The sequence below is a fragment of the Pundamilia nyererei genome, unplaced genomic scaffold (genome assembly GCF_000239375.1).
Source record: "Pundamilia nyererei isolate P.nyererei 1_Seehausen unplaced genomic scaffold, PunNye1.0 scaffold00178, whole genome shotgun sequence".
NCBI classification, from domain to species: domain Eukaryota; kingdom Metazoa; phylum Chordata; class Actinopteri; order Cichliformes; family Cichlidae; genus Pundamilia; species Pundamilia nyererei.
The window spans coordinates 119908-143495 of record NW_005187579.1 but is presented as its reverse complement, the minus strand read 5'-3'; the positions used below and the strand labels follow the sequence as shown (position 1 = coordinate 143495).

General features: G+C 42.3%; 2 protein-coding genes across 3 annotated transcripts in view; one reads left to right on the top strand and one right to left on the bottom strand.

The window, feature by feature from the left end:
- Window positions 1-659: 659 nt before the first annotated feature.
- top1a (DNA topoisomerase Ia) lies at window positions 660-12153 on the top strand. Its single transcript, XM_005746387.2, has 21 exons — window positions 660-812; window positions 1245-1269; window positions 4158-4254; window positions 4353-4473; window positions 5569-5621; window positions 5718-5813; window positions 5930-5999; window positions 6114-6202; window positions 6347-6462; window positions 6542-6663; window positions 6802-6924; window positions 7278-7465; window positions 7555-7699; window positions 8016-8159; window positions 8306-8491; window positions 8571-8639; window positions 8789-8903; window positions 9067-9194; window positions 10210-10304; window positions 10447-10596; window positions 10797-12153. The coding sequence occupies exons 1-21, from the start codon at window positions 780-782 to the stop codon at window positions 10897-10899; spliced, it is 2268 nt and encodes a 755-aa protein (XP_005746444.1). The 5' UTR covers window positions 660-779; the 3' UTR covers window positions 10900-12153.
- A 1009-nt stretch (window positions 12154-13162) lies between these two features.
- Window positions 13163-23588, bottom strand: part of zhx3a (zinc fingers and homeoboxes 3a) — a 13600-nt gene continuing 3174 nt past the window's right edge. Inside the window, exons 2-3 of one of the 2 annotated variants that reach the window (XM_005746385.1) lie at window positions 15286-18190; window positions 13163-14742 (exon numbers count right to left, since the gene is read on the bottom strand). In XM_005746385.1, coding sequence (XP_005746442.1) covers window positions 14706-14742; window positions 15286-17993 — 2745 coding nt within the window. In that variant the 5' untranslated portion in view covers window positions 17994-18190 and the 3' untranslated portion in view covers window positions 13163-14705. The remainder of the gene's footprint in view (window positions 14743-15285; window positions 18191-23588) is intronic. The other variant, XM_005746386.1, reaches the window with a different exon arrangement.

The window sequence follows — 23588 nt, the reverse complement described above, 5'->3', positions numbered from 1 at the left end:
TATATGTATATATGTATATATGTATGTGTATGTATGTATATGTATGTATGTATATATATGTATGTGTGTGTGTGCGTGCGTGCGTGCGTGCGTGCGTGTGCGTGTGTGTGTGTGTGTGCGTGTGTGTGTGTGCGTGTGTGTAATATTCTGAGCTATTATTTCGACTGCCTGAAACAGCAACTCCTTTGCCTTTAAGTTGTTATGCAATAGGCCTGCTGGCTGTCAAGGTTGTGAAGGGCAGGGCAGGCTTCTCTGTTACATTTCATACGCATGTATGAAATGCTCATGTAGAACACACTTAAAATCATTAAAATCACTGAACCCACATAATAATTCTCACATAATAAAAATCTTATCTCATTTGCACATTTGTAATGTGGCCAGTTGTGGTATTTGACATACTAAGATGTAACTTAAAGTGTGTTATTATTACACGTGATTTAATAGAGTTGCTGCTTCGTTTTGTTCTCATTCACCTGGGGGGTCAAGTGAACACAGACGAGATGCAGTCCTGAGCTTGAACTGGCTTGTACGCGAGGAACATGTGAACCTCGCTCCTCCAGTGGGCCTGGAAAGCAACACGTTTTTTTTTAGAAGGAGGAGCTATGATGATCTGTACCATTTAAATTAAAACGCATGCGCATTAGCGTACAATTGGGACTTAGATATCGCTTACACAACTGTGTCTTTTCTTCATTCTGCCTGCATCTCCTCGCCGGTGTGTGGGAACCTACACGTTTTACATTTTTTTGATTTAACAGTCAAACAGCGTTTTAGAAATGAGTGGGGACCATTCCCACAATGAGGACCAGGTAATGTTAAAAGTATTTTATAAATGTCATCACCGGTGGTTACCGGGTACCGTCTCCGGCTACTCTATTTGGTTTGACGGGTACTCGGCTAGCAGTGACTGCTAGCGCACGTTAAGTGGCTATGTTTGTAAGCTAACTCATTTTATTGTTTACTGCGTCTTGACAGTCTCGTGACGTTTCTACTTTGAATATGTCAAATGTATTATTTACAGTTTACATCCGGAATTATATATTTATGTATAACGTTAGCTGTAACCAGTGTTAGCCGCAGCGGCTTCGGCCGCTAAGCCATTACCATTCAGCATAGGAAGCTAACCGAGCTAGCTAGTAGCGAAAAAACTCGCTCTGCCATCCAGTAAGTTCAAAGTTAGTTAGCTAGCTAGTTAGCTTATCTACTGCGAATTTTAACATTCATCCTTCCTTTTTTTGCAGATTGACTGTGGCTCCCGGGTCAATGGTAAGTTTATCACATTAAACTAACAAAGGTAAAGGAGGATTCTTCTCAAAGTCTGTCCTGTCTTAACTGATCACATCTAACATTACGTTAGTTCTCTGTAGAGGACAGAAATGGCGTCCAGAGACTAAGTCCTCTGTCTCACTCACAAGCGTCTATTGTTCAAAAGGGAGGCCTTGTAAGAGCTTTTCCGTACATTATTTTAACGATTTGAATCAATATTACCACGCAGCTGGAGGTGTTTTATTAGTTTATCGTTTTAGTATCTTTTGTTGGCGAGCTTTTAACAGCATATTTCTCCCCTGAAAGTGAGGGTTTGGGGGTTGAGGACTTAGTCTCTGCGCCATTTTCTTTTTCGGTGTAGCGGCCTGACTGTTGCAAGCTGAACCCAGGCTGTGAAGTGCAGATGGCTGTGTGGAGGAAAATGGAAAGTCATAGTGCTTCATTAAGATAACCAAGTGGAGGCCAGCGACTGTAGTTATTATTATTTTTTATTTCTTTTTAAATGCGCGATATTAAAAGCGCTTATTTTTGTCGCTACTGGGACTTTACTTTCCCACATTATGGTAAAGAGTTGATCATTTTTAGGTCGACTCACGTTTCAAAATCAAGTTAGAAGCTCTTCATTACCCATCACAGTGCAACTTTGAGTAATGAATATTACATGGACTTAACGTCTCAAAGTTTAAAGTGAGCTTAGGACTTTTTTTTTGTTTTTTAAATGCTACAATCACGTGTGTGAAATCAGAATATTAACCATAATGTACTGGTAACTGGGGGGAAAAACACTTTAAAAAAATGTTGTAAGTAAATTAGTTTTTGTTCAATTGTGGCTGGTAAAAGGATTCCCACAATTTTGTTGTACATGTACAATGACAATAAAGTGCTATATTTCTATTACATTCTATGCACTGTTTTAAGTTCATAAGATATAAAATTATTAAGGTTGATTTCTTTACAAGTGGCATTTATACTGCTGTGTTTAGGGATGGGGGGGATATAGTCCAAACATAATATCGTGATATGTCACTGTGTTTTGACAGTATGACAAAGTACAGAAAAAAATTGTTATTCATTTGGCAGCATAAACATAACAAATTGCCTTGAAATATTGTATAAGCTTAAAATATTAAACAGTTAACTTTTAGTACAATGACTTTAATTATTAACTTTCAGTTTTAAAGACTAAAAGTAAATTCTCCCTCTGTTCTTTGAGTGGAAAAGGTCTGTTTAAAGCAAATGGTATAACAAAATAAAATCTACAGTGCAGTTTACAAAAAATAAAATCTTTAAATGTTTGGGAGTGCAGTCTTGGAAAAATGTCCTTTTCGGAGTGTGTATCACAAGTCTAGCTTCTTCATAAGCTGCATGAAGTCTTCCCTTTTCCAGCGTTTGGATTGGCATCATGTCTTTCGCCAAACAAATGGTGACATCGTTCCTGCGTTTGCTTTTCTTTCTTGTCATATGGAGTACAACTGGCGAGACTCGTCGATTCCATGATGAACTAGCTTACTTTGTTGTAGTTTTGTAGCATTAGCTGCAGAGCTTTCCTCCTTGGCTTTCAAACACTCCTGGTACAGACTTGGGTGCTGATGCTTGAGATGGTGAAATAAGTTAGATATTTCCCGTATTTCTATATTACTGACTTCTTGCGCTCCTTGCATGTTATCGTGGTCTGTTCTGTATCTGTTCATTTGTATCCAAAATATTCCACACCAATGAAGTAGCTGCTCTTTTTGGGAACTAAACCTTCAGCAGTAATGCTGCATTCACCTCACAACTTTAATAAGTTTGTGCTTCTTGACCCACTTAAGTGTAATCGGGTGACATGGTTATGCCATGAAATTGACACTTTTTTTTTCTTCTTCTTCTTCTCTGAGGCAACCCGCCCCCTCCCCCCCAAATTCAGCTGTATTATTGTGAGTGACATGACATGGCCCACCCCTAGCTATGACACAACTCCACTTCTGATTACTCTGCACCAGGGCAACATTTGTCTGTGGTACTTGCAGACCCTTAGCTAACACGGTCTTTACTTTCAGGCTTGGCTAAATTGGCACAACTTTGTAGTTTATTAGTAACAGTGCTTTTAATTTCACTAAGCAGTTGGCATAAATTGGAGTAGAATAAAACTCATCTTTGGATTAATGGCTGAACAAAGACATCTGAATTAAAAGGAACTAAATGAGCAAGATCTGAATCTGTTCTGAGATGGGCTTGGTCGCTGATTAAACTTCTCATGATTGGTACATGTGTGCCATTTTTGTCTTGTACTCTAGGAAATGTAGACATTCACATTGGTTAGATGGGCTAGAAGCTCTCAGATCTCCTTTTGCCTTAGACCTAAGGACAGTTTCTGTAAAAGAACCAGATTTAATTTGGCATTTGTTAATGACAATGTTGGGGTGTTAGCTCTTTAATTTTGAGAACTCTCTCTTTTAGGATTACGTTCCAGTCTTGGCTTGCACATTAAAGAAACTCAAAAGGCTATTTGGTTCTCTTGCATGTTTTAACATGCTAGTTGCTTCATATTGTCCAAAGCATGCGGCTTATAGTGGCAGTAGGAGGTGCTGTGCTGCTGTGTAATACATTATCTATTTGCAGCCTGCATGACATTCATTTGGGACAGACCTTTTTGTACTGAGTAATTTGTTTCTACTAAGAGAATAGACACAGGTGGACTGTTAAAGTTGTCATTTAAGACTAGTTTTCTGGACATTATCAATCTTGGCTGCTTGAGAGGGCTCTGTTTTTGCTACTTATGCATTAAAACACACTTTCACATGTTTGCATATTAGTCCTCAGTGTGAGCAGACGGTTGTTTTTAATTCAGTGCGTCATTGTATCATTGTCTTGTTTATTTTGAAATTTAATACAGTTTTTATTTTCAGACTCTCACAAGCATAAAGACAAATATAAAGAGAAGGAACACAAACATAAGGACCACAAGAAGGATAAGGAGCGGGAGAAATCAAAATATGGAAACAGGTATAGTGTGTGTTTGTGCTTCGCTAGACATGCTTGATTGCTTTAAATAGTGGAAACTGAATGAGGTTAAATTAAGTTGTGAATTTCTAACACTATAGTGATCACAAGGATTCCTCTGATAAAAAGCACCGAGATAAGGAGAAGGAAAAGATGAAGCACAAAGATGGCAGCACAGACAAGTATAAGGAAAAGCACAAGGAGAAGAGGAAAGAAGAGAAGGTGACTTGCCAAGGAACTACATGATTGTAACATTTACAAATTAATTTTAGTGATGCTACATTAGGCAATTATGTTGTCTAAATCATACACTGGTATTATGGATTAAAATAGTTTGTTTGTTTGTTTTTTTTTTTTTAAAGATGTGATAAATGGGAGAGGGAGAGCTGTGTGATATGACCAGAATTTCATTTCCTGTTAGTCATTTCTTATCCCACTAACAAAATCACAATCACTATATGGAAAGAGTGCTGTTGCTCTTTAATATTTAAATTCAAAAACTAAAAACATATTGGACTTGTGTGGCGACATCCATAATGATAAATGCTAGATGACCCCACACAGTCCCAAGGTTTCCCCAGAGCTTTCCTGATGTTTCCAGCTATCCTTACTGCTGGATGCTGAGTGTCCAGTCTCTGAAGTGCACCATGGAGCTCATGCAGGGATACGTTGTTCAAGTCGTCCATACATCTGCTGTTGCAGCGTAGTATGCTACGTTGTGGATTTCCTCCACTACTTTGGCTCGACACTCGTAATATAAATGAGGCAGTTCAACTTAGGTGAAGTGTTTTCAGCGGGGCGTCGTGTACCTTAAATAGAGTGCTTTAAAGTCACAAAACTCTATAGATATGTTGTAATGGATGCTGTTATCTTCATGAGTCTTTCTATGGCATCCAATGCGAAAGCCTGTTCTAACATTAGACTTTGCTCTAGCTTGAGCACTTAAACTCCTTTTGCTTCTCATTCGTAAACTCTTTCCATATTCTTTCACGGGATTCTTGCATAGGTTTGTAGAAGAGGTTTGTGTCTGTGGCAGGGACTGGTTTGCAGTATAACTGACATAACGTCATTATGGTATATTTCATATTGCACAGTCTTAATGGGGTTGTCTACTTAAAATAATAATGTATTGTATTGTCAAACTGCTCTTGATATCAGTGTTTATCTACTTAGATTTGGTGCTCTCAGATTAGTTTTGAACCCTGTAGAGAGGTTTTATAATGGAAGTATGAGTTTATAATTTTGCGTGTATGTGGGCATAGTTGTCATTTGCACTTCAGGCTCTTCTGTCTTACTGCCATTGTGTAAACATTTCAGATGAAGTCCTTTGATGAGAAAATAAAAAAGGAAAAGGAGAATGGCTTTGCCAGGTATGTCAGCACTATACTTTGCTCTTAAATGCTGTCAGGATGCAGCATTCATATGAAGCTATCTAACTTCTGTTTTTAATGCGTTTTCTTTGGCAGCCCACCGTATATGAAGTCTGAGCCTGAGGATGATTTTTACCACTCTCCAAAACACGAGAGGTCTCTAAAAAGAGAACGAGATGATGATGATAACGAGTAAGTTCTCTGTTCATAGACTGTAGTCTGTTTCACTAGGTTAGAGCATCTGTAGTCATCCATGCAAGTAAAGTTGTATCGCTGAGGCCTGATAACAAAGAGTGTTTTTGTTTCAGCGCTGAATTCAAACCTAAAAAAATAAAAACTGAAAATGACAAGAAGGCCAAGAAAAGGAAACAAGACGAGGTAAGTAAGAGACTTTGGTAGAGGGCAGAATTGTTTTGCTGCCATATCTTTTGTGTTAAATGTTAATCCCTACGTTGTCAGAAAGAACTAAATACTTTCACTTCCTTTTCCCAGGACATTAAGTCCAAAAAAACAAAACACAAAAAAGAAGTAACCGATGGAAAAAAGAAAGCAAAGAAAGAGCCTGAGGAGAAGTGGAAATGGTGAGTTAATTGGGTTAGCCAGCTGTACCAGTCATACATGCTTATCAGTGTGGTGACAGGACAGCTGGATGTATTGTTGCTGGTTTTTTGTTTTTGTTATTTTCACTGTCATTATGTAAAAATGATTTATTTGCTTGATTCTAGGTGGGAAGAGGAGAGATACACAGATGGTGTCAAATGGAAGTTCCTTGAACACAAAGGGCCAGTGTTTGCACCAGCGTATGAACCTCTTCCTAGCCATGTCAAATTTTACTATGATGGTAAGGCTTTGCACAGTTCATCTTGTACGCTAGTGAAGGACTCTGAGGTGATTATAAATGTCTGACTTTTACATTTCAGGTAAACATATGAAGCTCAGCCCAGAAGCGGAGGAGGTAGCGACCTTCTTTGCCAAAATGCTGGATCATGAATATACCACCAAGGATATCTTCCGTAAAAATTTCTTTAAAGATTGGAGGAAGGTAAGCCTAAAATCTCTGCTCCTGTTAATAATAAAAAAAATAAAATGTATAGATATAGATATATCTATAGATATAGATATCAAAAAAATCTGTTCTTTGATTTACTTTAGTTTTTTTTTCAAATTTTTCTGGACACAGGAAATGACTTCAGAAGAAAGGGCTAAGCTCACAGACCTGAAAAAGTGTGACTTCGGTGAAATGAGCAACTACTTCAAGGCACAATCTGAAGCAAGGAAAGCCATGTCTAAGGAGGAAAAACAAGTAAGCTGCTGCCTACGTGTAGTGGGGCACACAGCATATTAACCTTAAACCCCAACATTCATTGATTCCTGTAGAGGGCTCTAGAGTTTTCTGCCATGCTGGATGTCATGTACCTAATAACAAAAGTGTGTTTCAGTTCTCCTTGGCTTTAATTCTGTATTTCCCCACTGATATCACTCATCTTGTGAAACTTGATCAGTTAGTCAGGAAGAAATTCATAATGTTAGGCTGCTGTGATTTGATTAAAATTGGCACTTAAATGGTTCCAGTGAACAGTGAGTACCTAAAGGACCTCTGCAAAATGAAGCTTTTTTATTTATTTATTTTATTTTTTATTTTTATGCCTTTTGTAGAAAATAAAGGAAGAGAATGAACGCATCTTGCAGCAATATGGCTTTTGCATCATGGACAACCACAAGGAACGTATTGCTAACTTCCGCATTGAGCCCCCAGGCCTGTTTCGTGGTCGTGGAGACCATCCTAAAATGGGGATGCTCAAACGCCGAATCAGGCCCCAAGACATTATCATCAACTGCAGCAAGTGTGTAAAGTAGTTTTATTTTCTCCTCGTGCTGATTACCAGCTTTTAATGCAGAATGTGATAACTAAATATTCACTGTTCCATAATAGGGATTCCAAGGTTCCTGTGCCTCCTCCCGGCACCAAATGGAAAGAAGTTCGTCATGACAATAAGGTGACTTGGCTGGTGTCGTGGACAGAAAACATTCAAGGCTCCATCAAGTACATTATGCTGAACCCGAGCTCTCGAATCAAGGTAGGCACCATAGCTGGCACATGCACAACGACTTTTTTTGTCTCCAGTCAAAGTTGAAATGATGCTGTATGGTCCAGTGGTCTCCTTAAAACTTTCCTGACTCTTTTGTGTTGCTTGCTCCACTGGAATGTAAAAATTGAGACCTTTCAAGAGCAGATTTTATTATTTTATTTATTTTTTTAAAAAAAGTGACAACATACTCCTGTCCTGTGGAAAAACCTTATTTAATTGGCTGTCACATAAATCAAATTGGGCATGCTTGTTTATGTAGACCTTTGCCTAATTTGTTACTCCTGTCTCATCTTTTTGCCTGCAGGGAGAGAAGGATTGGCAGAAATATGAAACGGCACGTCGACTGAAGAAATGTGTGGACCGCATCAGAGCCCAGTACCGCGAAGACTGGAAGTCCAAGGAGATGAGGATCAGACAGAGGGCTGTGGCTCTCTATTTCATTGATAAGGTGAGGTCCTGTTACTGCTATTTGCATTATCGAGTGGGTGCATTTTGAAGGTTTTATGGTGTAATGACTTCACATTGCATGTGAGGGTTGGTGCGTTCTTGAACACTACCTCATTTAAGGTACCGTCTTTGTCTGGTGTACACTAGCTGGCTCTGAGAGCGGGTAATGAGAAGGAAGAAGGAGAGACTGCAGACACTGTGGGCTGCTGCTCGCTGAGAGTTGAACACATCAAACTCTATCCAGAGAACGAGGGTCAAGAGTACGTAGTTGAGTTTGATTTCCTGGGTAAAGACTCGATCCGCTACTACAACAGAGTCCCTGTGGAGAAGAGGGTGAGCACCATTCTTACTGAAATGCAGTACTTTTGTGTAAACTCTGCTTCTTTATTTATGTGTGATTTGCCTTTTCCAGGTATTTAAGAATCTACAGTTGTTTATGGAGAACAAAGAGCCTGATGATGACCTATTTGATCGGCTGAATGTAAGTAAAATATACCCAGTTAAAGAAAACAAATCCCCTTTAATTTATGACTTGAGAATTCACAACATAAATCCTTATTTGAAATGACTTTCATAGCACTGCCATCTGCCTTTTTAAAACTTGGTTTCTTAATTGCATGTCTTCCTCAGACATCAATCCTGAACAAGCACCTTCAGGAGCTGATGGATGGTCTGACAGCCAAAGTTTTCCGTACATACAACGCCTCTATCACCCTGCAGCAGCAGCTGAAGGAGCTCACGACTGGTGTGTTTCCACGTAAATTGTGTAGAAATAACAAGGGGAGACGGCAAACTGTGTTCTGGTTTTGTTGTTATTGGCAAGCTTTTTATGTAGGTTTGTCTGCTGTTGTATAGCTAACAGGGTGGTGATAACTTTATTTATTTATTTATTTTGTTGATAATCTTAGCGGAGGAGAACATTCCGGCCAAAATCCTGTCCTACAACAGGGCCAACAGGGCAGTGGCCATTCTGTGTAACCATCAGAGGGCTCCACCGAAGACATTTGAGAAGTCTATGCAGAACTTGCAGTCAAAGGTAAAAACTTTTTGCATACTCCAGTGAACTGAAAATGGTCCTTTTTTATATTATTATTATTTTTAATTTGTTTCCTTTTGCCAGTCCTGGTGTGGAGATTGCTCTGTTTAGTTTTTATATTTGTTTTTTGACTTTTCACTCTAAACTCAACCAACAATGCTGCTAACATAAGAGGAGTTTCACTGGGGGGGGGGCACACCACTTTACATAGAAATCAAAACTCTGAAGTCATTCAAATGCAGAGTATTGAGGAAATATGTTAACACGATTACAGAACCAAAAAGGTGGAACTGGGTAGTGAGGGCCTTGTGCACACATACTAAAGCAATTATGTAGTTTATCTCCTAAACAAAAAGGCAAGCATGTGGGCACATTTGGATTAGATGACTTACTAAATGGCTTTGCTGACAAGGTTGAAGCGTTTTTGTAAACAATAATTAAAGACCGCCTGACCAACATGCACTGCAGAACATTGTTCCATGAGTTTTGTCTCCCCTCTTTCCAACTTGAGACAAAAAAATTTACTTTGTCCATCATCTAAATTGACTTTTAAAAATCCCTACAGCTGTGTTCTTTTATTTTTATGCATGACAGATTTACCCATGCTTGGAGATGTGTCCATCAAGCAGTGCTCTCCTGTTGTGCCATGCAGAGCACTCAAACTCCCTGACTCAGGCACTTTGGGTGTCATCCCTGCTAATTTGGGGGGGGGGACCTCTAAATGATATTGCAGTATTCACAGTACAACTTGGGGTTATAGTACAGTTTTTCATTAGGCATTTGCTTCCTTGGGATTTATAGCCACTAGCCAGCTGACAGAGCTACACCATGTGAATCATGGTTCTTCTGATTTTTGGCCACCCTGTAGGGGTACACTAAACTATAGTCTCAAGTTAAACAATCTGAGCATGGAAGTGTCTAGACAGTAAAATGTAATCTCCAAAATATAAAAAGGTCCAGTTGATCAAAAATAAAATTGATCAAACTCATCTGAAATGATTACGGTCATCCTTAGATTGACGCTAAAAGGGACCAGCTTGCTGATGCCAAGAGAGAACTGAAGAGCGCCAAGGCAGACGCCAAAGTACGAAAAGATGAAAAATCCAAAAAGTAAGTAGTCAGAGGTTTTAATAAAGTGCTTTTTTTTTTTTTTTTTTTTCTTTCTTTCTTTCTCTCCCCTCTTGTTGTGAATCTTGTTTACTTGTATTGCTTGTATTGCATGCTTGTATTGCATTGTCTGCTTTCTCTGTAGGGCAGTGGAGAGCAAGAAGAAAGCGGTACAGAGGATAGAAGAGCAACTGATGAAGCTGGAAGTGCAGGCAACTGATCGAGAAGAGAATAAACAGATTGCACTCGGTACTTCCAAACTCAACTATCTGGATCCTCGCATTTCTGTGGCTTGGTAAGAGAATATTAAATTTTCTACCTTATGGTCACAAAGTAAAGGTACTAAATGAACAAATTAATTTTGGTGGTCAAAGGTCACTGACAAGGCAACAACTCCAATTTAAGAGGTGTCCTGTTACTTTTTGTAGTAACATGTAGTATGAAAAGCACTGCTGCAATAAAACCTGTCCTTTATTTTATGACATTGTGGTGTAGGTGTAAGAAGTGGGGCATTCCCGTGGAAAAGATCTACAACAAAACCCAGCGTGAGAAGTTTGCCTGGGCCATTGACATGGCAGAAGACGACTATGAATTTTAAATCCCAGTTTGTGGTTTTAACTATGATACTTTTTTTTCCAAAAAAAAAAAAAATTGGATACTTGTTTTTTTAGCTTTACTGAATTTTGCTCTGTGGCCAGACCTGACAAGGAATTTCAGAACTTTTGAGCGAAAAACAAAAAGGGCGACAAGATGAAATGATGTGAGGCCATTATGAAGGGTTAGGGGGGAGTTGTGGATAGTCTAAACATCTGATCTGAGATCGGGCAACAAGACTGAACTTTACCCACGACTAGGATTCAAGGCTTATTACTTGTAATTTAAAGACCCTTTTACCTTCTGTGATTGTCCACACTCTGGGACAAAAACCTGACAATGCCTGAACTTTGAACTCTGTGGTCCTTTTAGCTACTGTATCAAGCAAAAACAATGCTTTGTATCATTTTATTTTCTTTGTTCACTCACTTTGTATTTTAGCCATCCCATGTATTATTAATGAATTCTATATTTTGATAGACAAAGTAAAAAAAATTGAATGAATTCCTTAACTACACCCACGCGCCTTTTGAGGAAATGAAAATGTGTGTTTGCGTGTGTGCGTGCGCGTGCTTGTGTGTGTTAGGGCTCAACCGTAGAAGCTGTCTGTTTGGGTGAATATTTTAAACTGGACTATGTTGAATTGTTGAGCATGGAAGGGGATGTCTGGGCAGGCAAAGGGGAAAATACTGCAACCATGTCAATATTTACTTAAACAAGCAGAATGTGAATATTTTGTTTTACAGCTTCTATCAGGGACTTCTTTTTTTTTTTTCTCATTGTAAATGTGAACCAATCATTTTTATCCTTTTGTTGCTAGCACCCTCGGACTCTCTCGCTGCATAGCCCTGTCTACATCTGATTTTTAACTTAATTTAAACAATTGTTCCAAAAAACCTCCCATATCTGTTACTTGAAGATGCTATGATAATGTATAAAGTCAGAAAATGGAGAGTGCGCGTGTGTGTGTGTGTGTGTGTGTGTGTGTGAGGGATATCAACTTTTGCCAAAAAGGAAAAAAAACTTCACCAAACTGTTACAATTTTAGGCAGGTTTTTAATTGTGTAATGATTGAGTATTGTAACATTTAATGTGAATTCAGTTCATTTTACTCCACTCTGTTCCACTCTTATAGAAAAGTTGATGTAAGTAGCTGTAAAGTCAACATTTTATTCCTGTTTTACCTTTTTTGTCATAGCCTTTTGATCATGTTTTAAGCTCATTGTAGATTGAAAAATGATTAAAACATTACAGGTAACTCATTGGCTTTGTGTGTTTTCTCGTTCTGTCTCTTACGCCACTGAAATGGCAACACCTCTTCTTCATTTTATGTTTTATTAATTACATTTATTTCACGGCGGCACAGTGGTTAGCACTATTGCTCACAGCAAGAACATCCTGAGTTCAATTGCCCCATCAGGCCAGGGTCTTTCTGTGTGTTTGCATGTTCTCCCCGTGTTTGTGTGGGTTCTCTCTGGGTACTCTGGCTTCCTCCCACATTCCAAAGACATGCAGTTAGTGGAGATGGGTTAAGTGGTAACTAAATTGCCTGTGAGTGCGACTGGTTGCCTGTCTCTAAGTGTAGCCCTGCAACAGACTGGTGACCTGTCCGGGGTGTGCCCTGCCTCTCGCCCTAAGACAGCTGGGATGGGCTCCAGCCTTCCCCTGCAACCCTGACAAGGATAAACTAAAGACAGTGGCTGGATGGATGCATTTATTTCCCCCTCCCTGATCAGAGGCCCCCCCAGCTTAACGGATGCCTGTTGGGTTTGGAGCTTTAGCCACCGTGGCTCTCTTGCCTGATTTACAGCATTCTTAAACACAACTTTATTTCCTGTAATGGGAGAGCAAGCATGAGCTCTAAATTTTATTCCTATATCCATGAACAGCCCTGAGAACTGAATCAACAGAGCTCTGAAATACTTTAAGCTGGGAAACAAGCTGGTGTTATTAAATTCATGTGGGCAAAAAAAGGGTTACAAAAATAAAAACTGGAAGGCTTCCCCCTGAATGTGATGTAGGAGGACTACACTACAGATATGGAGATGTTTGGGTGTTGCCTGCCGCCCCCTTATCTCTGGCACAAACTGTATTGTCAGCTGCTCGCCAGCAGGTGAGGCTGTGTGCATTTCTCCAGTCCTAGCACATTGCATGCTGCTTGAACATTCATCACACTGAATAATTTGACTAACACCACATGATTCATATTCACCCCTAACACAAGGTGCCGAACAAAAGAGGTGGGGGAGAAAAAGGAGCCTGTTCTGCTTGGTGAGTATTCAGTTTATTCTGTAAAGATTCAGAAGTGTAGAAAGGATGATACAACAGTGCTTTATGATCAGACTATTTCATAAAAGTTTAAGTCATCATAACACCGTAAGTCCAGATTCCATTTATCTCAAACCAAAATAAATTTGTAACATTCGACACAAGTGCATACACTGCTGGTAGGAGATGAACCTCCAATTTCACTTTGGATGGTATAGCACCGTTCTTAGCTATTAGCAGCTTGACAAAGATGCAGCTTAGTAGGATTCATGTAGTGACTGTATGTTCATATAAACAAGAAAATTCAGAGGAGAGCAAAGATCTCCTCATTTGGCTCTCTAGCTAGCACAATATCTCACTCTGTCAGTGTCTAGGGATCAAATTGATAATTTTGCTTTAAACAACATTTTGCCAGTAACAATATTTGATACAATTACAGCTTAAAGTTAAACATCTCCAAGTGTACAGAAAGCAGCACAAGATTGTTTCACAGATATAGACCAACAGTGACCATCAATGCACTGGCATGTTTTTTTTTTTTATATTAATCTTTTTTTCTTCTTCTCTTCTGGACAGCACAGTAGCTGGAAAGCAAGGTGATGGACAGACAGGTCATATAAACACATGGACAGAGCTGAGTAAGGCAACGTTAGCGTGACAGGCTTCTCTCTGTTCAGTTTGCAGGGCAGTGTAGTGTATTGATCTTGACGGAGCAGTCAATACCTTTACTGTGGAGCAGTGTGATTCTTTTTTTTTTTTTAGCATTGCTGTCTTCATTAGTGCATTGTATATAGTCTCTTGCGTGTAGCTGAACTGCAAAAGTGATCACCAACATTTATACAGATCTAAATAAAACATGTTTGATTGCATCTGGACTTACAGTGACTATAGAAGAGTAAATAGAATTGAAAAACCAAATAAAGGAGAAAAAAAGTAAAATTCAAGGCAGTGCTGAAGTACTGGTTGCTAAAAAAGTAAAAAATATCACAAAGCCAACAATAACATATCCTTGACACATCATTTGTTTGTCCAGTCAGTACAAACCCTCTTTTATAGTGCAGTTTCAATCATATATATATATATTTCTCCCTCTGACCCCAGAACAATATCTCTCGGCCCTATCCTACCCTATCTTCGCTCATTCAAGTCAGTTTTCCAGTCAGTGTGCGTCTTTTCTCTTTCTTGTCTTTGATCCCTCGTACTGACCTCATTGTGCACCCTCCCCACACAACCACAAAGAAGCATGAAAGGCTTAAACATCACAGGACTCAAAGGTGAGAAGTTCTTTCTTTTGACGATGGCAGGAAGTGATGGCAGATGGAAGAAGAAGAAGAGGAGGAGGAGGCGGAGGAGGAGGAGAAGGAGGGGTGGGGGGTATTCACAGTTACAGTCAGAGTCCAACGGTCCAGCTACAATCACATCTGCTGTCATTATGAACACTCTTTTTTTCTCTTTTTTTTTTCTTTTGTGTTAAGACCATGGCCAGGGGAGCGAGCCAGCTTTTGAACATCATGGTCCTCTGGCGAGAGCAGGCCTGCTTCATCACACCTCCAGCATCTCCATCCTCAGGCGATCCCTGCTAAGCAGCACACGCAGACAGACAGGCAAACAAAACATACACAAACCGTGAGGATGCGATTGGATCATTCTGGTTGCATGGCACTGCTGCAGTGTGTTGTAAAATTGAAGGGCTTTTTTTGGGGTGGGGGGTAGCACAGTAAAAAGATGCCTGCGTATGGCTTGTCTTGCCTCTCGGAAATCTAACTCACCAAAGGCAATTGTCATGATTTATTCACATATGTTAGCATGCGCTCTCAATCTATAATTCAGCGGGCCAGACTCCTACTTATCTAAAAATAGCTTCTTAAACACAGACCTTTGATTGCCTGAATAAGCTACACAGCATGAGTACTTGTACCCGCTTCTCCTGCTTTCTTTTTACTGTACATCACGCAGCAGTCACTACAAACAACAAGCTGTCACCCTTTCATCACTCCACCTGCCTTACGTTGTTTTTGTTTTCTTGATTGATAAATAGCATCGAGCTTGTAAAATATCACAAGGCACTGAGTGAAATGTGTGTTTCAGTGGTGTGCAAAAAGGATTGCTGTGACTCAAATACCTGGCCTGATTGGAATCAGTCTGTTGTTCAATGAGTGACTGACTAGCCACTGGCTGCTGGTGGTCCTCCGCTCGCTCTGACCAGAGATCCTGCAAAGCTCCCGGCTGCCCCAATTCGTCGCGCTGGCCTCGCTCGCCGCTCCCCTCGGATCCCATCAGGCCCATCAGCGGTGAGTATGAATCCTGCCACACAACCCGCTGACCTGAGTTCAGTCCTGCTTCTCCTTCAAGGTGCTTGTTCATGTCTTGCTCAGCAAGTTTCTTTTTGGCCGCCGGAGCGTCCTTGGGTGGCTCGAGTTCTGCATCTCTGCGACCCCTCGCATCCTCCGACTCCGCGGGCGGCCGCTGGTAATTCTCCAACCACTTCAGCTGCCCATTCTTGTGGCTGTACCGGCTGTCGCTGAACCAGCGCACCACCTCTGACTTGGGAAGGCCCGTCTGGATGCTTAGCTCCTCGTACTGCTGGCTGCTGGGCCAGCGGGTGTTGGAGAAAACCTGCCGGAGGATGTGCAACTGCTGCGGGGTCTTGTGGCCCCAGGGGGGAGAAAAAGACGCCTGACAAGCCGACCCCTCCGCAGTTTCGGACTTGTGTTCTTGATGCGCATTCTCTGATGTAGCCTCTGGTTCAGTCATCTTCAGCCTCTTGAAGTTGATCTTGATGGGGTCAAGCTTGAGCTCGGGGCAGCTTTTGTCCCCGGCAAATGCGTCCTCCTCCTTAATGAGCTGCTGTAAGATTGACATGCCTTTGATGGGAAAGTCTTTGTTGCTTTTACCTTCTTCAATAATGGATGAGCTGCTTTTTGCAATGACAGTGGTGCTGGTGCTTTCCGTTGGGGATTTGCTGGCATGATTCAGGTTAGGGACACTGTCATTACAGGTAGTACTGGGATATTCACTGCTAATACTGCTGTTGTTGGTCACGTGGATGTAATTGTTTTGATCATCGTCGGGCTTCGAGGCGTGGGCTGGCTCTTGTGCACTGATGATGCTGCTGTCATGATTGTTACAAGTGATGTTAGATTTGCTGGTGTTGTCAATGGACTCTTCACACTTGTTACTGTTTGAACCTTCCGATCCGATTGGTAAACTGTTGCTTTTGACATTTGGTTTGCCGTTGGTGTCAGCAACACAGTGCTCATCATTATTGCTAATGTTGGCAGAGCAAGTGGCAATGCTGTTGATGCCGTTGGCTGGGCCGCTGTTGTGCACCGGTTTCCTGGTGAAACTGTCAACACCATTACTACTGCTGGAATAGCTGCTGATGCTGCTGCTACTGCTGCAACTGCTGCTGCTACTGCTGCTTCGAATGTTGCTGGTGCTACTGACGCAACCGCTGCTCCCCGCCATGTCCAGGCCGTTGCTCTTTTCCGGCTCCACAGTGGGTTCAGTATTCTTGGTCAGTACCTGTGTAGTTCTGACTACAGAGGGGAACTTTGGGGGGACAACCGGAGTAGAATACGAGACCCGGGTAATGTGGGGGTTGGTTGACATGCTGGCCTGTGTGGCTATGACTCCGACAGATCTGGCCTTTACACCACTGTATGGAACTTTGGCCATCTGAAAGTTTGGTCCTTTTGAGCCTGGATGGGCAGTTACAGTGTGGTGGGTTACGATGTGATTGACGTGCCGTGGTGTGGTCGGTTGCTTCTTGGGTGCTCCACCTTGGAACACGGTGTTGAACATCTTCCTTCTGGCCTCTTCGATCTCTTCAGGAGACCAGCTTATGCCCTGCTTGAGTCGTTGGGCAGTAAACCACAGTTTGATCTGCTCTTCGGGGAACTCTGACACCACTGTTAGGTAGCAGAGCTCTGCTTTGGTCGGGTAGGGAAACTTGCCAAAGGATGTCTTGAGAAAGCTGCTGGTGTCCATGGCGGCATCGTAGGTGGGGATGCTGCTGAGGGGGATCATTACCTTTGGAAGGTCTTTATTGGAATCAGAGGAGAGGGGAGAGTAAAGGGAGGGAGTGTGCTGGTGAAAGACTTGGTTGGACACTGTCGTCGCAATCACGTGAGTGACAGTGGTCCTCGGCATAGCTGGGGCACCAGAAATACTGAGAGCCCCGTTTTGGAGTTCAGGCACATTTGTCAGCATGCTGGGGTCTACATCCTTTCCAGTGTCAATCTTCCGTACCTCCACAGTGTGAGAAACCACAATCTTTTTGTGCTCCCCCTTGGCTTTCATCATCTTTGCAATTGGTGTTTTGGTGAGGGAGATCCCAGATTCTCTGTAGTCTTCTCCGCTGTCCGTGAAAAGGCTTTGCTCCACAGTCGTTACGCCATCCCTCTTGTTGACGGCTAGAGAGGCAGTAGCGAGGCCCTGCATTATCTTCGGGTGGGCCTTGGCGTTGTGCAGAGCGAGAGCCTCGAAGCGGACTACTGACACCCCGCAGTTCAGGCAGTAGAAGGTGGGCTGGGCCCTGAAGTCTAAGTGGCAGTTGTGCATGTGATCCAAAAAGTAGTTGAGATCTCTGGACTCGAAACGGCAAGTCAGACAGCTGTACGTGCCTCCTTTCTGCATCTCACTGCCACTTTCAGATTTGGAGGAGCTGTGAGAGAAATGCCCAGATTCTTCTCCAGAGATGCTGAGTATGCTATCTTCTGGGATTGTTGGTAGGAGTTCTGGTAGCGAGCCCAGTATGATTTCCTCACGCACATGTTTGGATTTGGATGGTATCATGCAGGGTACAGTGGATTTCCTCTTGCTGGCCATGGTGCAGCTTTGTGTAAATGGGAGCGTGAGTGATTGGTTGTCCGGTGTGATGAGAACAGAGGGCGGGTGGATAGTGGAGAGGGTTGAATGGAATTTAGTGTCATGGACCAGCCACTATGATATCACAGTGTTGCTTCATGCCTTCTGCCACTTTAGGACTCCTGCCACATGGACAAGTTTAACAGCTCCCGGGGGACCTGTGAGGAAAGAGTACAAAAGAAGAGAGAGGTGTGATTCGTTCATCTTTAAAAAGTGCAAAAAACAGCGAGTAAGAAGCAACGAGAGGAGGCAAAGCGGAGGAATATAATGTGAGATAATTACATTTATTCATTAAACTTGAATGTCATGCAAATCAAAGATAAAGACCTGACAAAGATGAAAAGCAGGTATATGGTCTATGCTTCCAAATGAAAAGAATGAAACATTTTTACATATTACAGTGAGCGCAGTGCGGAGGACGCTAACAGCTCCACACAGGGTAATACGTGTAGGTGGAAATTCAGTGTGATAAGTGTATTTATCAGCAATTACAGCACCAAAGTAAAAGAGTCAAGAGCTTTTTTTTTTTGTAAAATATTTTTTTTTATTATGATCATAATCAAAGAGGAAGATCACCTTAAATTACCGTACAGAACGAGGTAACATGAATCTCGCTCGCTAGGCAGATTATTTAAAAGTGATCAGAGATCATGCACAAATTATTGGTTATTATTCATCTTTTAAAATGATTTTAGGCTGATTTCATAAATGCCGAAAAATATTTAGCATGAAATATATCAAGGCGAAAGGCATAGGAAATATGAGAAAGCATTCCATCAACGAGTATATTAATAGAATTTAGAGCTTCACTAACAGACAGTAAAACACACACACTTTGAATACAAGCAGTCAGAAATGACTAATCTCACTGATATTTGTTTTTTCCCCCCACAGCTGCCTTACGATCGTCCCTTCTTGTAGCTGATAACACTTCTGAAATGTATTTAGTAAAGCTTTGCCATATTGACAAAACATCATCAAAATGATGCTTGCTGGTAAAATAAAGATAAAGGTAGTGTGTTAACATAATGGTGCTGGGTTCCTTTCAGTCCTGAGATCTCCGTTTCCTGCATTCGGGAAAGGGTTAATATCATTAAATAAATATTGTCCCTGGTGATTTTCGCACCCGCTGAGCGAGCTGCACTCCACTGCAAATTGATAGTGCTCACTGTATCTAACCCCACAGACTCTTTCACATTGTCTCAGCAACCACAAATATGCAAAATATGCGCACAGATTTGTGTCTTACAGAAATATTCCCTTGTCATTGTGCGTGTGCGATTAGAAATGAGAATTCTTTTAAAAAGCTGATTTTTGATTTTAATTTTTTTTTTTTTAAGGGGAGAGCCGCACTATATTTCGGCACTGTCACATGCGCAGGTCGTCCCGCCCTGTTCCTCTTTGGTTTGTTACTATACAGCAAACATATGAAGGTTAAATTCAGCGAACAATATTAGTCCACTCTTGGATGTGAGCCATTTGTTTTACATTGCACGTTACGGCGTACCTTCCGGGCATAATGTAATGTGGAAATGGAAATTAGGTGACTCGCGTGTCTGATGTGTGTTGCAGCAGCCAGCTGACAACAGTACTGTTGAGGACTTGAAATATTCTCATAAGGTTACTACAAACAAAGCTAGATACAAGCTGGCGGCTCAATCCGTCTCATCCTGCATTTGTTCAGCCAGCAGCATGGCGATGCGTGCATGCATACAAACACGATACACACATCACTGAGTGCACAAATCCATTAGCAAAACACTTCCACAGGCTTTCCCTTTCTATAACACTCCAATTATATGGATGGATATGGATTGTCACTTCAGTCTTCAACATTTCCCCTCTTCCTTCTTCGCGTTTTTATAAAACGTGCCTGTTCTCTCGCAAATATTTAACAAAGTTTGTAGGACAAGATGACAGACACACTGCAGTCCGCATTTGCAGTAGAGACGTTTTGAGAGTCATTTTACCAGCCGTAAGTGCTAAACACAAAAAAAAACCCCAATGAAAAAATATCAAAGTAGAGGCGCAGCTCCGCAGCCTCTGCCCTCTGAATGAACTTCTGACACACGCGCAGAGCCTCTGTATTTCACTCCCGTCTTCTTTTCTGAGACTGGAGAGGCACTGATGTGTGATATGCTGCTGAAAACGGGTCTCATCCAATCACCATCTTTCTATATCACTTAAGCTTTACCTTCTACCACAGGCTTATCGCCCTGCGAACGACATCAGCCGCATTAATTTCCCCCTAAACCTGCTTTCCTTTCAAATCCGGCATACCTCAAGCACGGCGTGCTGCCGTTTGCTGCTTACAAAGGAAATCGTTTCACATACTTCCAGCACATATTTTTTTGGCACGCTGCGCTCGCGCTAACTGAAGAGCACTTTCACAGACTTTTCATTTTACTGCATCCACGTGCGCGTTCACCGCGGCTGGCTGGATGGTAAATAAAAGATGAACCTGTTCCAGAATTAAAACCCTCAAATGACTGCTCAACAGTACACACTGATCCCAGACAGGCTGTGACGTCCTCCTTATAACTGCCTCTTTTTCATTCCTACTGATGGCTGCTGCTTTCTGACAGGAGGGAAAAAACTAAAATTAAAACAAAACAAAACATACAAACAACAACAACAAAAAAAAACTAGGTCACCAGCATCTTATGCAGTAATCCCGGTTCACTGCATCCAGACGCGGGCATGTGCTGTATGTTTTGCCGCCAGAGAGGTCATGATATTCTCTGACGGCACACTCGATTAACCCCTGGTGAGGACAAGGGGTTCACTGAGGCTGTTCCACGGAACGAGGGATTTAGACGTCAGCTTTCATGCAGCAGAGGGATGTAGTCATGCACATCCGAAACATCTGTGCGAGAGATGTTCCTATGCTATAGAACTCAGCGAAAAATCAGCGAAAAATCAGCGCTGGCTCCGTTTGTCTGAGCTGCCCCAATCGCTGCGCTGATCCAACAGAGAGCACATTATGTGCCAGGATGTGTTTGAAACTAAACTCATGGAGAGGGTACTGTAATTTTGGCTGTGGGCTGCGACTGGCGTAGCAGCCCCTGCAAGGGATGCCGGTCTGTGACGAGACAGACGCCGGCCCAGTACAGACGCTCTCCCCTCCCCGAGAGAAACACTCCACTTCCTGTATGAGAAAACCTGAAACAAGCCAAAAGTTGAGAAAGGTTACATAAAGAATCAGGTCACCTATCTAAAGAATGGGCTGCTTTATCTGGCGAGCGAGACGTGCGAGCAGACACAAGACAAGGGCTTCCCAGACAGGGAGCCATTGAATGGTTCCCTCTGAAAAGCCCGGCCTTGTGTTTCAGCGACGAGGTAGACAACGCTCAGACGATCACTGTCCTCGGTGTGTTGTATGTCCTCGCAGTGGCACCGTCTCTGTGGGGGTGGGGGGGCACACGAGGAGGAAACTCTTTTCATCTCATTTGACCAGAGGAGTTGTATCTGAAGTGAGGGAAAGTGGCAGAGCTCTCAGACGTGTTTTTCCGAACACCCACGCTCCAAAGGGGGAGAAACGGAGAGTCCTCGCTCGCTGGACTAAAACCACGTTTACACCGTTACACTTTTTTTTTCTTTCCTCCCCCCAAAAAAACAAATGGGATTAGGCCAGGTTTAAATTCTGATGGGGTTTATACGTTCCGCCCGATTTAATAGCAGCATAAAGATTTACAGCCTCATGTGCTCTTACACCATCATTTCCATAACAATATTATATTTACATCTCATTAATATTTAATTATATCCCCGTCTACTTTTAAATGGCAACCACGTGAGTGCTACCACCTTTTTTTTTCCATGCCAAAAAAAAAGACAGTTGAAAGAGAGCAGCATGTATTCCCATCCATCACCTCATAAACTGCTGCAGTAATTACAATATTACAACACGAAAAAAAAGGGGGAAAAAAACAAAAAAAAAAAACATGCCAAATATACAGCGAGCTGCTGCCAGCGGAAGAGGGAGGCGAGGCTGCAAAGTGGTTGCTAGACATTAAAATTTAATTCAAAACAGTCTGATGACTGATTCAAACACTCCCAGATTGTTGGGTCACCTACAGTTGACACGAACAGAGATTGGTGTTTGTGTTGTGCCGCCCGTTCACATGAATGAGTACGCGAAGGCTGGAGGAGGGAGAAGGACAAAGGAAGACAGAACTCAGACATTTGGGAGTGAAGTGTGAGGATGACTGACGATGATGACAGGCTGTGCTGTTTCAATATTCCTCCCCGCTGACACGCTTGTAGGCACGCAACTCTCTACGCTTGGTCCTCACACACTCCCACCTCACCTCCGCAACATTTAGCACCTGCACCGTTCTGAAAAATCTTTCTCTTTGAACTGAATAACTGGCAAGGAGTCTCTCGGTGTGACAGTCACAGAAGAGCTAAAAAAAAGGAAAAAGAAAAGGAATAAATTCTCGCACTTATGACAACATTTATTTTGCGTGTAATTTGCTGTGACAGTGATCCACGGCTGTCTTGAGAGACTCCTTCAAAAAAAAAATCTGTTAAAAAAAAAAAAGACTTTCTGTCTGCTGGGGGTTAGGGTGGATTTGGGGGGGGGGGGGGGGGGGGGCTCCTGACAGATACATTTGAATGATCAAAAAAAATCTGTTTAGCAGGAATCTTTCCTGCCAAACGTCCATTAAATAGATTAACGCCATGTGAGTGGATCAGCTGGACACCCAAATATAAGCCAGAGACAGAGAGCAATTACTGTCTTGCACAGAGAAGAGATAGGGAACAATGGCGCCTCATTTATAAGGGAAACGTGACCCAGTGCTGGGAGCCTTTACGCGGCCGACTGTCGAATTGTTCGGTTTCCGCCGCCTCTGCTCGTATCTCGTGTCCGTCATGACGCGCTGCTCCTTTCTGACATCTAATGAGGGGCAGCTTTCAGTTTTGGGGACACCTTTGTGCGTGCGTGCCAGCGTGAGTGTCGTGCTCCAGCGTTACGTGTGCTGAAAAACAATTCAGAGACATCAGGGTCATTAGAACTACGCTGACAGAGCGCACAGGTCTCTCCACAGCCCGTCCAGCCGAAGACATATGAAGAGGTTTCAGTGTGTGGTCTCAGTCTCCATTGTGGGCTCTGATTATTTCCTTTCCATGGGTGTGTTTGTGTGCGTATTAGTGTCTGAATGTCTGAGACGCAGGTGTTGTCAGCCAGCTCGTCCACGTCCTTCTCCTCCTGCTCACGCACGCCGCCCCCCCTCTTACCTCCATGACTGCAGCCTCGTCCACTGGGAGACCAGTCGGTGGTGCCACTCATGTGTTAACATCGCCATGGCAACCCCTCTCTTCCCCTTGCCCACCATGCCACACACACACACAGAGCAGAGTCACTCATCCACACCCACCCAACCTCAAGACACACACACACACACGCGTGCGTGCGTGCTGAATTCCTTGGACTGCATCCGGTGCAGGACAAACTTAATCCACATGCCCCGCCAGCCATCTTTGAAAACTCCATTCATGGTTCAAGTCTCTTTCAGTCAACTTTGGGTGAGGTCTGCAGCAACAACTTTGCTT

Excerpts from the sequence above, each read along its gene's own strand:
- top1a (XM_005746387.2), top strand. The coding sequence starts at position 780 with ATGAGTGGGGACCATTCCCACAATGAGGACCAG. Across the intron at positions 1,270-4,157 it reads CTGTGGCTCCCGGGTCAATG|ACTCTCACAAGCATAAAGAC; the intron begins GTAAGTTTATCA and ends TTTTATTTTCAG. Across the intron at positions 8,904-9,066 it reads GCTGAAGGAGCTCACGACTG|CGGAGGAGAACATTCCGGCC; the intron begins GTGTGTTTCCAC and ends TGATAATCTTAG.